General features: G+C 47.3%; 1 protein-coding gene across 1 annotated transcript; it reads left to right on the top strand.

Annotated features, from left to right (window-relative positions):
• Window positions 1-817: 817 nt before the first annotated feature.
• LOC107125883 (protein arginine N-methyltransferase 8-like) lies at window positions 818-15,667 on the top strand (the record flags this gene model as incomplete). The annotated part of the gene is made up of 6 exons (XM_015429343.1): window positions 818-824; window positions 1,577-1,719; window positions 2,418-2,505; window positions 3,773-3,888; window positions 13,544-13,694; window positions 15,554-15,667. Coding segments are annotated over exons 1-6 (619 nt in total), but the record flags the coding sequence as incomplete, so codon positions are not given.
• Window positions 15,668-15,876: the final 209 nt, after the last annotated feature.

The raw sequence follows: 15,876 nt of genomic DNA, 5'->3' as shown, positions 1-15,876 counted from the left end.
GTTAATGCATCTATAGCTCTTCAATAAAGTATTACCTTTTATGAAAGTGTGTACTACGTTGTTGGCTGTGGGTTCTGACAACTATCATGTTTCAATTACATAGACATTAACAGAAATAAAGGAGGAGATTAAGAGTGAGATAAAAGCTTTGTCTTCTGATGTTGGACAATTAAGAAAGGAATTTGCTCAGCTCAAGCTCGTCATTGACCCATTAAATCAGAAACTAGATGAACTTACTTCAACTGTGAAAGTGATGGGGAAGAAAGCTGAATCTGCACTTCAAATCACTAAAAAAGCAGCTGATGATTTGTCGGAGATACAAGAGTTTGAAAAATGGGCAAAAAATACAATTATCCTTCAGGGGACCAGGTTAACGGAAAGGAAAGCAAAACTACGTGGAGTTTCCTCAAACTTCTGTGTAACAGGTCATCTTAAAGAGGAACTAAACAAATGGTTTTTGCAGACACTTCGGTCGGAGGGAGTAACAGAGACCTCTGAAGAGATAATTACCTCGGCTTTCCAAATTAACGTTTCAAAGAGAGCTCCCCCAGACGTTCCGCAAGACATCATAATCAAATTCAAATAGCTACAAATCAGAAACAAACTTTTCAAAATAGCTCAAGAAAAACAAGGTTTACCCCTTGAAGACACATGCGTGTTTTTGTATGCTGATGTCATCCCAAAGGTGCTGATTGCGAGACAAAGACTGTGTGAAATTGCAAAGACATTGAGAGAAAAGAAAATACCATCTAGATGGCTAGCACCCGGCCATTTGATGGTTAATTTAAATAACAAAACGTTTATAGCACATAATGAGATGACGGGTAAAAAACTTATTGAGGCTGTCATTAAATTGAAAGAAGGAGGGGTGTGAGGGGAACAATATACTCTGGTGTGGATAGTTAGGCTATAGTGTAAGTAGGGGGAAACAATTGAAAGTAAGACTTATTAGGACAAGAGTAGACTTGAACTCTAAACATGTCTAAGTAAGAATAGTTATCAGTGTGTATTGTTTGATTAGAGGGTTAGAGTCTTTAGTGTAATAATAGGGTATAGCAATGAGGCAAAGAGTGTACCCCCCCAAGACCTCCGAATACAGGGAAAGGGGAGGTTCACCTCTCGCTGTAGAGTTGTTCTCTATAGCACCCATAATTGGAGGCAACCCTTTCAACTTTTCTTTTCAGGTACAGAAGAAGATGGAGAAAAATAGTAGTAATTGAGGTAGAAATGAACTGTAGATTATGAGTTGTATTAGGATTAACTAAAAGTTATGGGGAAGTTGGACGGGAATCATAAACAGGTAAGATAGGGGCGTATGAAAAGAAGAGAGATTAAATGAGAGTAGAAATTTCAGTCTGTTGGAATAGTAACCTCAGGTGTATTTTTTTTTATTTCATTTGATTATTATGATTGTTAAAAATGGAAAATGAGTACATCAATAAGATGGATAATTAATGTGTGTTTGTGGACTGATAGATATACTCAACAAAAACTAAAGTATGAAAGAAAAGAAAAGTATTACTAGGTGAGCATACTACTATGTGAAATTTATTTTTTGTGTGTGTTCTTTTTCCAGTAATCACAATATTTAAGGGTAAAGTCGAAGAAGTTGAGTTGCCTGTCAACCAAGTAGACATCATCATCAGTGAATGGATGGGTTACTGCCTTTTCTATGAGTCCATGCTTAACACAGTTATCTTTGCCAGAGACAAATGGCTGGTAAGTGTTTTACATGTCCCACTTCTTGCCAGAGGGAATTGCCACTGATTTGTGAAGCATTATGTTATCTTCTAATTATCACCACAAGACACAGTTAATCATTAGAGTATTAGCTGTGACTGAGCCTTTGTAAAAGGTCTGCATGGAAGCTTTAATAAACCAAGGAGAAGCTATTGCAGTTCTGGATTGTAATTTGGCAATGTGGTTTTGCTGCCTGAACTGAATGGCTCAAAGGTCCACTTCAGGGAGACGGCTTTGGGGCCAGCCCGCTACTGCCACAGCTTTGCCGCTTAGGGTGGGCCAGAGGCAGGGAGGGCTCAGCCTCGGACACTCCCTGGGTGGTTCCCTGCCCCTCACAAGAGGAGGAACCCGAACTGAGGAGAGGGGCTGCGGGGGCCATATGCACAGCCTGCTAGGCCGCCTTTCACGGCAGCTGGGAAGGGGCTGAGGAGGACAGCATGTGCCTCCCTAGAGAGGGATCCGACAGGAGAAAGTGGAAGATGGTGCTGGCAATCCTGTTCCCTCCTGATTCTGAGGCCAGTGGGCCCTTTCCCCCAACACAAAATCTCACAAAACAACATAACGACACGCCAGGCGGGAGGGCTGCCAATAGGGTGTTTTGTGTGTGGAGTTCAAAATGTGATGTCTTTGTCAGGTGAATAGATTACAAGATCCATTTCCCCACAATTCATCAACAGAAACCTGGAGGGCACATGTTTCCAGACCGGGCTTCTTTGTATATGGTAGCAATTGAAGACAGACAGTACAAGGACTTCAAAATTCACTGTGAGTACCCAGGTTGTACACTCTTCCTGTACATTTCGAAATAGAAATGTGCCACTTCTTAACTGAAGTCGCTTGCTATTAGGCAGTTTCTCGGGGCTGCACTGAATAGCCTCTAATGTCCATTTTCCACTTGAAAACGGCAATTTCAGTGGGGTAGAAATGCATCTCAGAAAAGACTTGGGACTGTGCAGACATTCTTTCTTTATTCCTATCAAAGCCATTGTTTCCCCAGCTGTTACTGTCCTAGTGTTGTTTTTCCAATGGCTATTGCAGCATTGTAAAATTATTAAGCTTGTTTTAATTCTTTTAAGTCTTAAATATTTTAACCTGACGGTGAAAGCTGTTATTGGAAATGTTGTTCCCCGCCCTGAGCCCTCTATACGAGGGCGGGCGGGCTATAAATAGAAATAAATAAATATATAAGTAAATCTGCCTAGTTAGGCGAAGACATGATCTGTCCTCCCGGGGCTCTTATAGTGAACGGAATGATGTGCTCCGTGGCCACTCAAATCTGTCTGCCAGTTGATGCCACCGGGGACAATGGCAGCCACTGAAAACCAAGACAAGAGGGCAAGGAGGTCCCCGGCCTCAGGAGCCTCACCCGAGGGGGAAGCAACTAGCAGGGGCTGCGAGAGCAGAAGCCTCAGAGACACACGATGGCCGGCAGGGGCTCTGCAGGGGCCCCGGAAGGCTGGAATGGCAGGAGAGGAGACAGCCGTGGATGTGGCAGCATCAAATCGCCCACACAAGCGGGCGGCCAGTGGAAAGGAGGAAGAACAAGCAGCATGGGCAGTCACAGTGACCAGGCAGGCTTGCTCAAAAACCAGTCGAATCCGACTCTAGGGATGCGGTGCTCATCTCTGTTTCCAAGCCGAAGAGCCAGCGCCATCCAAAGACATTTCCTTGGTCATGTGGCTGGCATGACTAGACGCCAAGGCGCATGGAACGTTGTTACCTTCCCACCGAAGCGGTACCTATTATGTACTTGCAATTTCTTGTTTTTGAACTGCTAGGTTGGCAGGAGCTGGGACCAGAGACGGGAGCTCACTCCATCATGCAGCACTCGGGTCTCGAACTGCTGAACTACCGACCTTCCGGTCTGCAGTTCAGCGTCTTAACCACTTGAGCCACCGCAGCCCCAGAGAAGTATATACTGATGGAAAATCAGTCCGGACCATCAATGTTTCATTCAGTTTGGTTCTTATATGAATAACAAATTATTCCTTTTCATTCTTACTGACCTTTGACTCTTTCATTTAATTAACAGGGTGGGAGAATGTATACGGTTTTGACATGACATGCATCAGGGATGTTGCCATGAAGGAGCCATTGGTGGACATTGTAGACCCAAAGCAAGTGGTGACCAATGCCTGTTTAATAAAGGTTTGGTGCTTTATAAAGTATAAACTTGGCTTTTCTTGAAGGATCTCTGACATTTTTCATGAAGGCAAAGTTTTGTCCTGGTTGCTAACATGCATCATGAATTCAGCATGATTAGAGTAGGAGATCCAGTGCCAAATCATCGTTCACCCATAAAGCTCACTGGGTGAGTTCAGTCTCAACCTGGCCTACCTCACAGGGTTTGTATGAAGGTAAAATGGGGGGGGGAAGGGGACTGAAATAAACTGTCCTGAGCTCCTTGGAAGAAGGGTGAGCTAATAATTAAGGGTGTGCATTAAAAAATTCAGTATTTTTTGGATTTAGTATATTGGACCGGGAAAATATCAGTAATTCCAATATCCTCAAATTCCAATATCAGGATAATATTAGGATTCAGGTTTCTGGGGGGGACGACATAATTTTTTTCAAATCTATTATAGCCTATATGGAACGTGGCGGGGGGGCTGTTTTTTTGAGATAGATGATTTGCAGCAGACCTGCTGGTGCCTGTCCTCAGATGAATCCTTATGTTTTAGAAAGATTGGATCTGGGGGTTCCAATTTTTTGGGCCTCCAAAGAAGGTGCCCCCATCCATCCTCCATTGTTCCCAGTGGAGGGAAAGCAGCCTTTTTTTCCTCCAGCACAAAAGCAAAGAGGCTAGCTTGCAGAAATTACTGGTCAATGCCTCCCATGCCAAGAACTAAAAACAGCCCAAAAGAACCAGAGGAGATCCCAGGAATCCATGCAGAACCACAAGCAGTGTGGCAATCCCAATAGAACTAATGTCAATCCAAAATTACGAGCATGGGAGGGGGTACTCTTGCAAGCCCAACAGAACCAATACATAACAGAGGTTTTTTTCAGAACTAAGGGCAATATGCAGAAGCCCAGCAGAGCACTCTTAAGCACAGGTGAGGGGGCACTTTTGCAAGCCCATCTGAACCTATGTCAAACCAGAGAATTCCAGCAGCACAAATTGGGCGGAGGGGCTTTCTGAAGCTCAACAAAACCAATGTCAAACCAGAGAATCCCAGCAGGCTTTTTGTTTGTTTTGGCAGAACCAAGGGCAAAACACAGAGAAACATTATTATTGTTGTTGTTCAGTCGCACAGTTGAGTCCGATTCTTCATGACCCCATGGACCAGATCACGCCAGGCCCTCCTGTCTTCCGCCGTCCTCTGAAGTTGGCTCAATTTCATGTTCGTTGCATCTATGACACTGTCTAACCATCTCATCCTTTGCTGTCCCCGTCTTCTTTGACCTTCAATCTTTCCCAGCATCAGGGTCTTCTCCAGTGAGTGCTCCCTTCTCATTGGGTGGCCAAAGTATTTGAGCTTCAGTTTCATTATCTGGCCTTCCAGGGAACAGTCAGGGTTGATTTCTTTTAGGATTGACTGATTTGATCTCCTGGCAGTCCAAGGGACTCTCAAGAGCCTTCTCCAGCACCATAATTCAAAAGAATCTATTCTTCGGCGCTCGGCCTTCCTTATGGTCCAACTCTCGCAGCCATACATGACTACTGGGAATACCATTGCTTTGACCATGCGGACTTTTGTCTCTACTTTTTATCATGCTGTTTAGGTTCAGAGAAACATACACACCTGGAAAAGTCTCAGAAAGTGAGAGGGAGGAGGTTCTGTCCACCCTGGTCCTCACTGCCTAAGAGGAGGAGGCTTAGGTGCTAACATCTGCCCTTCATCATTGGCTCTCATCTTCTCACCTCCCACCCCTGCAAAGAAGATAGTTACAACATTACAGACATGCAGATTAGCTTCATTATTTCTGGTGGTTCTGCTAGTTTTTGTTTGGCACACACGTCTCTGTCTCTTTCATCTCAATCAAGATGAGGAACAGTTTTTGTGTTGCTGTATTATTTTGAGCGTGCAATTTTGGTTTGACTGATGACTGAGTGAGCTGAGCTTAGCTGCATAACAATAGCTTGCTAGGATCCTAGAATGGACCAGTAGAGTGACAGGGATCCTAGAGTAACCCAGTTGGGAAACAATGTAGTGTAAATAGCCTATAGTTGGGAGTGGGGTGTGTTTTGGGTGTAACCTTTTTCAGGCATAAATACCCGGCTTCAGCCAGGGGTTTCTCAGTCTTCTTTCTCTTGCTGAATCACTAATAAACTATGAGCTTATCACTTGAATGTGTCTGAACCCAGTATATTTCACTGGTGATGAAGGTGGGATCCTGATGAGCAAGCCGGCTTCAACCAACACTGCAGTGCACACCGAGCCCCTGAGCACCGAGCATCGCACCACTCCAAAGACAATGGCTGCCGCTCCAGGAATCCTGCCGGAATTCGACCCCACTCACCCAGAAAAGTGGGAATCCTGGGCGGAACGCCTAACCTATTTCGTGGAATTCCAAGGCATTGATGATGCAGCAAAAAAGAAGGCTCTCCTGCTCAGCTCCTGGGGGATCGATACCCTGGAGCTGGCCCAGAGCCTCAGTGCACCGACCACGCTAAAGCTTGCCACCTTCAATGGTCTCATCAAGGTGCTCACAGACCACTTCGCACACAAGCCCACCCACATGACTCGCCGCATGGAATTCTTCTAGATGAACCAAAGGCCCGGCAGACCGGCCTCGGCTTACGTGGCTGCCCTGCGCAAACTGACCCTCCATTGTGAGTTCGTCATACTCGAGGAAGCACTCCTAGACTGTTTTGTGTTCAGCCTCAGGGATGAGAAGCTCCTCCACAAGATCGCCGGCCAAGCGAACGTAGACCTCCAAAAGGCACTCCAAGCGGTGGCAGCATTTGGGAAGGGAGGGCAGCCACCGGAAGACCAACCGCCAGGCCACAACTGCGCACCAGGCCACCGTTTCATCTACTTCCGACGCATCTGACAGTGAAGAGGTACTGCAACTACCATGACCAGGACGCCGTGACCCCTGCTGCTCCATTTTATGCTGCACCACTGAATGCACACCAGCAACACTGTGCGCCAGCTGTGGGGACCCTCACAAGTGGAGATCCTGCTGTTTCAGAGATGCCACGTGGCGGACCTGTGGGAAGGTTGGTCACGTCGCCCATGCATGCCACTCGACAGGAAGTGGGAGGCGACCACCGGCTACCCCAACATCGACACACTCCGCGGAGCTACACACCACCTCTGTCCAGCAGCAACAGGTATTGAACTTGCCCCAGGAGACCCCCGACAAAATTATGGTCACAGTCTTACTCGAGGGAAGCCCCTGCTCAATGGAGCTAGATACTGGGTCCTCCATCTCAATTATCTCAGAGGACACGTTCCACAGGCTCTGCCCCAATGGGGGTTCTCCCCTGCGGCCTGTTGGTATCACCCTATGGGACTTTTCCAAAAACGAGGTGTCCATCCTGGGGGAGGGAAAGTTCCAAGTGCAGTACAGGCAATTTGATGGACTTTAGGACCTGCTGGTAGTGAGGGGCAGTCATATGAGCCTCATAGGACTTGTGTGGCTCACTTCACTAGGGTTCAGGGTAACCGGGGTGCACCACGTGGCCACCAAAGACTTCCAGGCAGTGTGTGACGAGTTCCTGGTGGTATTTGATGGGACGCTCGACCGTTACACTGGACCCCCAGTGTTGCTACAACTAAACCCATAAGGCCGAAGGCCAGGCACGCACCATTTGCTCTTTAACCTAAGATCGACGCAGAGTTGGATAGGCTGGTGGCCCAAGGAGTTTTGAAACTGGTACCCCAAGCCGCATGGCAAGCCCCAATTGTGATTCCAGTAATGCCCAACAGGTACGTGCGCGTCTGCATGGACTATAAATGTACAATAAACAAGGCTCTACAAGACCACGCATATCCGATCCCAGTGGTCAGCCATGTCCTGGCTGCTCTGGTGGGCGCCAAGGTCTTTGGTAAGCTGGACTTAGCTCAGGCTCCCGGTTGACAATGCAATGGCAGAAGCTCAGACAATTGTGATGCACAGGGGTGCGTTACGGGTGCGGAAAGGGATTCCCAGGGTACAGCCCTTCTTCGACAATGTTTTAATCACCGCACCCACCTAGGAGGATTATTGCACACAGTCCTGCAATGATTTCAAGCAGCTGGGCTCAAGGTCAAGAGGGAAAAATGCTTTCTGGGAGTTCCAAGGGTCAAGTTCCTGGGGTTCTCTGTAGATGCGCAAGGCATCCATCCGGCCCCAGACAAGGTGAGCGCCATCGTCAATGCGCCAGCCCTCATGTCCAAACCAGAACTTCAGGCCTTCTTGGGGCTACTGAACTTTTATCATTCCTTCCTGCCCCACAAAGCTACGGTCGCGGAGCCACTGCACCGGCTCCTCGACAAAAGAGCCCCTTGGGTCTGGGGCAGCGACAGGCCAATGCGTTCCAGGCTGTCCAGCGAAATTCATTTTATTTGTCTCAGCCCACTGTTCCAACCTATCTAGATCATTTTGAATCCTGACTCTATCATCTTCAAAATTAGCAATCCCACCCAGCTTTGTGTCATCTGCAAATTTGATAAGCATCCCCTCTATGTCTTCCTCCGGGTCATTTATAAAAACATTGAACAACACCAGGCCTAGGACTTCCCTCCATGTAGACGCAGATCCATTTATGAGCACTTGTTGGGTACGATTTTTCAACCAACCATGAATCCATCCAACGGTTGAACCATCCAGGCCACACTTAATAGCTTATCCTCAAGGATATCATGGGAAACTTTGTTGAATGCTTTACTGAAATCTATATCCACAGCATTGCCAGAGTCAACCATTTTAGTCTTAAAAGGCGATAAGGTTGGTCTGGCATGACTTATTCTTGATAAACCCATGCTGGCTATTACCAATTAACTCATTCCGTTCAAGGTGCTCACAAACAGAGCGTTTAATAATCTGCTCTAGAATTTTTCCAGGTATTGATGTCAAATTGACAGGCCTGTAATTTCCTGGGTCCGTCTTTTTCCCCTTATTGAAGATTGGGACAACATTCACTCTTCCCCAGTCTTCCGGCACAACACCAGTACTCCAGGACATCTGAAAGATTAGAGCCAGAGGCTCTGAAATAACATCTGCAATTTCTTTTAGCACCCTGGGATGCAAGCCGTCCGGTCCTGGAGATCTGAAAGTATTTAAGGCAGCTAGATGCTCTCTAACCATTTCCTTACTTACTCTGGACTGGTAGTTCCTCCTTCCTTCATATGCCCTGCATTCTTCAGTTTGTATACAGCTCACCTTATGGTTAAAGACCGATGCAAAGTGAGAGTTGAGTAATTCCACTTTGTCTTCATCCCTTGTTAAGACTTGACCGTCTTCCCCTAGCAATGAGCTTACCCCATCCCTGTACTTCTTTTTGCTACGAACACAGGCATAGAAACCTTTCTTCTTATTTTTAGCATCCCTTACGAGCCTCAGCTCCATCTGCGCTTTAGCCTTTCTGACACCATCCCTACAGATTCAATTCTGCTTCTTGTACTCACCCTCAGTAATCTGACCCTCCTTCCATTTCCTTTACATTTCCCTTTTTAGTCTCAGCACTTTAGAGAGTTCCTTGCTCAGCTACCTTGGCTTCATTACCCATCTCCCACCTTTCTTTCTTACCGGAACAGTTTGCAATTGTGCCTTTAGCAGCAGAAGTTTCAGGGTGCGTAAAGCTACCAGGGAGCCCCCCCCCAGCAGTAATGCCTTAGTGATCCTGCCAGCCCAGCATCCACAATGGCTTCTAATACTCCTCCTCCACCCTCCTCCTCCTACACGGGACAGGCAGCTGCCTGTCAAGTGTAGGAGAGGAGGTGGGATGCTTACAGCCATCGGGGAGGTTTGCTCAGCAGGATTTCCATAGCACTGCTGCTGGCCCAGCTTCCCTGTTGCCTTTAAACACACTCCCCCCAACACCTGACAGGCAGGTGTCTGTCAGATGTAGGAGCAGGGCCAGGGTACTTCATCAGGTTCGTATGAACTTGCTTAGTATCTGATTGCTCAGATGGTGTTTTGAATACGTAGTTATGTCCCACTTCTTAAATGTAACATAAATGAGAGGCAATTTTGTAAAAAAAAAGGGGGGGGCGGGCATGCCCTCCCCCAATTCAATGACCAGGCCAAACGCCTGTACAAAGAAACCCAAAATAAGGGGAGTGCATTCCTACCATGACGTCAACCCTCCCACAAAGAGATTTCTGAGAAATATGACCCCTAAGGGGGTAAAAAAGGGGCAAAATGTGTTCCCCCAATTGTTTCCCATGCGCCTGGCCTCCTTGCCACACACCCCCCATTGGTCAACTGTGTAGCTCAGAGTTCTGAGGTAAAATCTGCCTCTTGCACTCACCTCCCTCTGAGTGCAGTTAAAAGAGACTGCAGACAGTTGAGGACAGTTACAGAAATCAGTGATTCAAGACTCCTGAACAGACATTTTTCAAAAAAGCCAGCATGGCAATTGAGTTAATGAATGTTCATGGGGAGATAGTAAACGACCTTTCTAGGAGCCATTTTGATGCATGCCTCCCTCACGAACCTGAAGAAATGTCCACCACATCACCACTCCCTCACATCAACTCCCCCTCACACCTCTTACTGCCCCCCAAGAAAGCTCCTGGCAAACATCGAGCCAGATACACCAACTCTACAAGGGGGAGGCAACTTAGGAATGTGGCAAAGACATTTGCACATAGCACTCCTGCAGTGCACTGAGTTGCAAAGGCTCAGCGAGATCACCCTGAGCTTGCTCAGGACAACACTGTCTCCATATGAGCAAAACAATCCAGGAACATAAGTAGAGAGGCAAGTGGCAGGAGTTGACTTAACAGACGACTGCTTCTTAAATGGGCCTATGTGGCCTGCTCCAGAGTGAGCTCACCAAGCAGCCTGGTGATCCCAGCACCTGAGGGCAGAACCACCCGTGTGGTCTACAGAGAGGTCCTTCGGGAGAGAGAGAAAAAGTATGTATGTCTCACTTCATTTCTTACACTGCAGTCTTCTCCATTAGAATTCCTACAACAAATGTCACATTTCCTACTCCACATCATCAGTATTATAACTCGGTTTACGGAACTTAAATACCACAGCAAAGCACGGGTAAGTAAAAAAAAAGTACAAAGTCAAAAAGTACAAAGAGAATAAAGGACTGTCAAAATTAATTTGTAATCCAACACTGTAGGCAATGTGGGAAATCTTCAAAGCCGAAAAAAGTGCTTATTCCTGATTAAATGAACATCCAGAGGCAAATCCTCCTGTTCACTCACCTCTTCTGAGTGTCTTAATACCCAGAGAGTGTTCCAATTAAAATAGCTTCATCTCTACACTCAAAATTCTTGATGGGGGGGGGTCGTCTGCCAAACTCCCCCTCCCCTCCCCTCCAGATCCTTCTAAGCAATGCAGCTGGGTCCGCAATTAGAGAAAAGTCAAAAGAGGTTATCTTAGGCACAGTTCAAAGTGGAGAAGTTACAGGCAGCAGTTTCCAGTCTTAAAAGTCCAGGCTGTTAATTCTGGAGCATGTAGCTAGCAGCCATAAATTATGGCATCCACTCCCAGAGGAGCAAAGGGTTCTCTTCAGAGTGCTTAGGGTTTGGCAGGTTCCAGACTGTTGAATATGAGACTCGAGGCAGCAAGTGAACAGTGATAACAGCTTTATTCAACAAAGTCAGAAGAAACAGAACGAGACAAACAACAGAGCAACAGGCTCCTTTTTAAACAGTCCGGGCTTGGCAAGCCACGCCCCCATGTCAGATAACATCCAATCAGATATTGTAAATAAAGACCAATCACTTTGCTTCCCTCCGGAACTTCCCTGGTTGGTTTTCAATACCTTACATCAGACTCAAGCTCTATATACAATCATTCCATACATAACACAGACCCTCCGAAACAGGGTGGCTCAGCACGTCTTCGGAAGAGTTCTCCTGAGACGCAGCTGAAAACACCACATCAAACCAGAAAAAAACCCCGTATATGGCCCCTTCTAATTCTGTGTGATTCTATGATTTTACACATTTCAAATATAGTGTTGTTTCCCTGCAGAATCTTGTGTAGATTGCTGAGCTGGGTAATAAAGAAAGTACCTTAATTATGAACTCTGGATACAATCCATTAGGAAGCAGTTTCGCACAAGCCACAATGAATTACTCAGGGGCACCATTTTGGGGAGGCCATCGTCTGCCTCATGCCATGTTTCAGAACAAAGGACATTACACTTGGGGTGGCTGTCGTTAGAACGAGCTAATGGGTTATAATGAACTCCATATTCCCTTATAAAAGCATTGAAAAGCAGGTTGTGGCCTTGTGGTAAATATTAGGCCCTCCCTGTGCCGAAATCTGCAACGATGCCTACTCAGCTCCATTTCTGAATTACTAAAACAAAACAAAAAGAAGCCTGCCTACTGGCTTATGCCCTTCAGTTAGTAAAGAAAAGATACAAGTGCAGGACACGCAGGGACTTGCAGGGGGCATCTCATTTCCCCCTCCTCCACTACGTCCTCTTTCCCTTTTTCCCTTTCCCAAAAAACATTTGGCATCCTCTCCCCTTTCCCTCCTTCCTTCTTTCCTACCAGCCAACCTATATTTGTCTGCCCCCTTTTTTCCAGCTTTCCTTCCTTCCCTCCCCCAGCAGCCTCTCCCCTGGAAACCATTGGCCCAGTGGCACTGTGGGTAACCTGCAAGGACGTGCAGGGGGTACGTCACTTTCCCATTTCCCCTCCCCACACTATTTCCTTTCCCCCTACTTCGGCCAACCCCCATATCCTCACTTCTCCCTGCTCTCTTCTCTCCTTCACATCCACAAAACAACCAACATTTTATCTGTTCCCCCCATTATCTATCCCCCCCATTCCTGCCATTTAGGCAGATCATGAGAGGGAGGGCAGGAAGGGTTGACTCAGTGCTTAGTTCTTGTGGCCCTTTCTGACACGCCCAGGGAAATGCTGATGGCCACTTTGGGGTCAGGAACTGCTTTTTCTCCAGGCCGGTTTGGCCTCCAGTGATCCTGAAGGATTTTCGTCATCTTCTGGGCGTGGAAAAGCAGTCACTGCAGGTGTGGAGGGGGAGGTATTTGTGGATTTCCTGCCCTGTGCATGGGGTTGGACTAGATGACCCTGCAGGTCCCTTCCAACTCTATGATTCTATGATTTATATTCCACCTTTCTCCACCCAGCTTACATCATTTTCCTCACAGCCACACTGTGAGTGGCTCAAAGTCACCCAGTGAACTTCCACAGCAGAACAGGGATTCAAACCTGATCTCCCACATCCTAATCTGAAACTTGAACCACTACACCACACTCTGCCTTTGTGGAGTGGCTGCTGTTGAACAGTAGAAAGCAGCTGGGCCTTGGGACGTCATGCAAGGTGGGTGCTAGCAAGCCTGCTGCTCACCCTGTCCCCAGTGAGACTTCCCTCAATGGCCAGTACAGTCCCAGAAAGGGCCCTGCCCTCTACCCTGCCTTTCGCTGGCAGAAGCAAAGCCTGCTGTTGGGGCTGCTGAGCGATGGCCATTTCTTAAAGCTACAGACACTCCTTTTATCACTTGGGTTTTAAAAAAAATCCTTCCATGAAGTTTTTTTGTTTGTTTCTTTTAAGATTAAAGAATTTTCTGCACACCTGAAGCATAGAAAGGTCTGTCTTATCTGTTCATGGCTCTAGTCTCCAAATGTATAAATATATTTAACTCCAGGTTGAGAGTTAGATATAGTGATAGAGACTTGTCTAAATGCCCTGCTTTCCTCTCTTAATATAGGAAGTGGATGTTTATACAGTGAAGCCAGAGGACTTGGCGTTTACTTCTGCATTTTGTCTCCAGATTCAGCGGAATGACTACGTACATGCCTTGGTTACTTATTTTAATATAGAATTTACAAAGTGCCACAAGAAAACAGGATTTTCTACAGGTAAATTCCTATGCATTGTTTTCATGTTACGGCTCACATTCATATGCAGGTCTGTACCTACAGGGAGTATATGGCAGCAGTGTTCCCAGAAATATGCCACCCCCTCTGAATTCCCAGTTTTAATTTGAAATAAAAAAAATCAGCCTGTGATAACAACTTAATTTGAATATTCTGGCTTACCCAGAGTGAGGTTGGCACCTGACTGTCCACATGGTAATGTTCTTAAGGCAAGAGCCATGGCTGACTGGGGAAGCTACTGTCATTTTGTGATGGGGCCTTTGCAAGTGGGCATCTCACAGAAAAACAACGAGATGGGACCTCATTAATGATGATACATGATAGCTGTTAACAGTGGGGCCCCAAATCAAGGCCAACTCTTCCAAGGTAAAAGTCAGCTTCAAGCATGATGTCTCCTGGTGTGTTTGCTGGAAGTCTAACTAGGGAAGATGTCAGTGCACTAGATGTAAGTCTGAACATAATTTTGACTGTTTATTTCAGCCCCCACTCCAAGCCTTCGTGCCCACAGGGCTCTAATGCTTCACAGCCATTTTGCAGCACCTGATCCTCCAGCAGTTCCAGTGGCAAAAACAAGTGGATTAGCACACAAACCAAGGAGCAGCATCATGCCCATAGCCAGAAAATTTCGGTAGCTGGCCAGGGAACTTGTCTATAATCTAATAAACTATAATCTAAGTCCTGGGGGGTTGTTCCGAGTGTTGTAAAGGACTGTGGCTACCGGAGTCCTTCCTGAGCAGGGGAAGCAGAAAGTGATCACTGTGCTGAATATAATCTGCGTTTTGCAGGCTTAACAACAGCCTCCGCCATTCTTGGGGCAAATGCACATTGGAGTAGGTGATTTCTGTCGGCACAGGCAGGGAAAGGTCTTTTGAAACTGGGTCAAAGGGCTTCCGGTTCTCCTTTCGGTGCCCAAACTCCCAGTCAGTTCAACTTCTTCTCCCGTGCCACTGGCTCAGCAATTTTCTCCGTTCCTTGCAGCTCCCCCTCCCCCCCGTCTATCAGTAAAGGTGCTGAGTGAGGAGGATGTGAAAAACAACATCAAGCAGCCCAAAAGCCAGAGGAGGGGGGAAATACGGTTGGTGTGTGTGTGTGGGGGAGATAAGAGCTCTTGGCCCCTGAACTCACAGAAGCCCGAATTCATTACGCTGCTGAGCTGGACTACCTGGATTCAAGCAGTGACCCCACTGTGACCTGGCCACGTTGAGGCCGGATCTCTGCTTGTGGCTCAGCCAAGCCCTCTGGCCCGGGCTCCTCCCTCCTCCCCAGGAGTTGCGCGCACACACACACCCCATCCCTGGCGGCTCTGGAGACAGAGGGAGGAAACGAAACGACAAGGGGAGGGGGAAGCCGCCTCCGAACTTTTTCTGCCACCCTAACCCTAACCCTAACTGAATTAATTCCAAAGAATGGGGTCCTGGCAGCAGGACTTGTGGGGCTTGGCTGTTAAGTGAGGGGGCTTGGCCCAGTGATGCCCCCCACAGCTACGGCCCCGAGCATCATTGCTGCCAATGCATCCGCCTTGGGCATAGCGAGGGCCCGCCTGCTCCTCCAGGCCCTCTCCCCCTTTTAGGGTTCTGCATTCCGTCCCTACAGATTGCGGTGACCTCAAGTTCGATAGGGGCTCGTCATGGCACAGGAGCAGCAGGCAGGGGAGCAGGTCCCTTTCCCTCCCCTCCCTTTCCTAATCCCCAAGAAGACCCCAGGTGAGTTCTGACTTATTCACCACCCCAGGGTGGTGCTCTGGCCCTTATGCCTCCTTTGACCATGCAGTTCGCATAGCTCAGTCCTGCAGTCCTGGTGCAGCATTTAGTCTGCCTTCCTTCTCCTGCCCATTCTGCTAGGCTTTAAGTTTGACGGCCATTGGTACATGGACAAGGCTGTACGCATGGGCTGTTCCATCACCTGTGCTGCATCAGAGACGTTTGGTACCTTTCTCAAATGGGTCACTAAGGACGGTAACAGATGCCCCATGCCACCCCCTATCTGAATTACTGCCTACCTACGCTCATCACCTATCTGCATTTCAAACATTCGTAGCGGAGCTTGAAGTTCCAGTCTAGCCCAAGGAAGAAACAAGGGCCCCTTCACTCAGCTGACTTACCTGGGTATCCTGTTGGATTCAAAGAAAAAGAAAGAAAGAGTTGGATTTATATCCCACCCTTCA

Source organism: Gekko japonicus, unplaced genomic scaffold (genome assembly GCF_001447785.1).
Source record: "Gekko japonicus isolate JY-2015 unplaced genomic scaffold, Gekko_japonicus_V1.1 scaffold6879, whole genome shotgun sequence".
In the NCBI taxonomy this organism is placed as follows: domain Eukaryota; kingdom Metazoa; phylum Chordata; class Lepidosauria; order Squamata; family Gekkonidae; genus Gekko; species Gekko japonicus.
The sequence above is the reverse complement of the archived record's forward strand: the minus strand, read 5'-3'. Positions and strand labels throughout refer to the sequence as shown.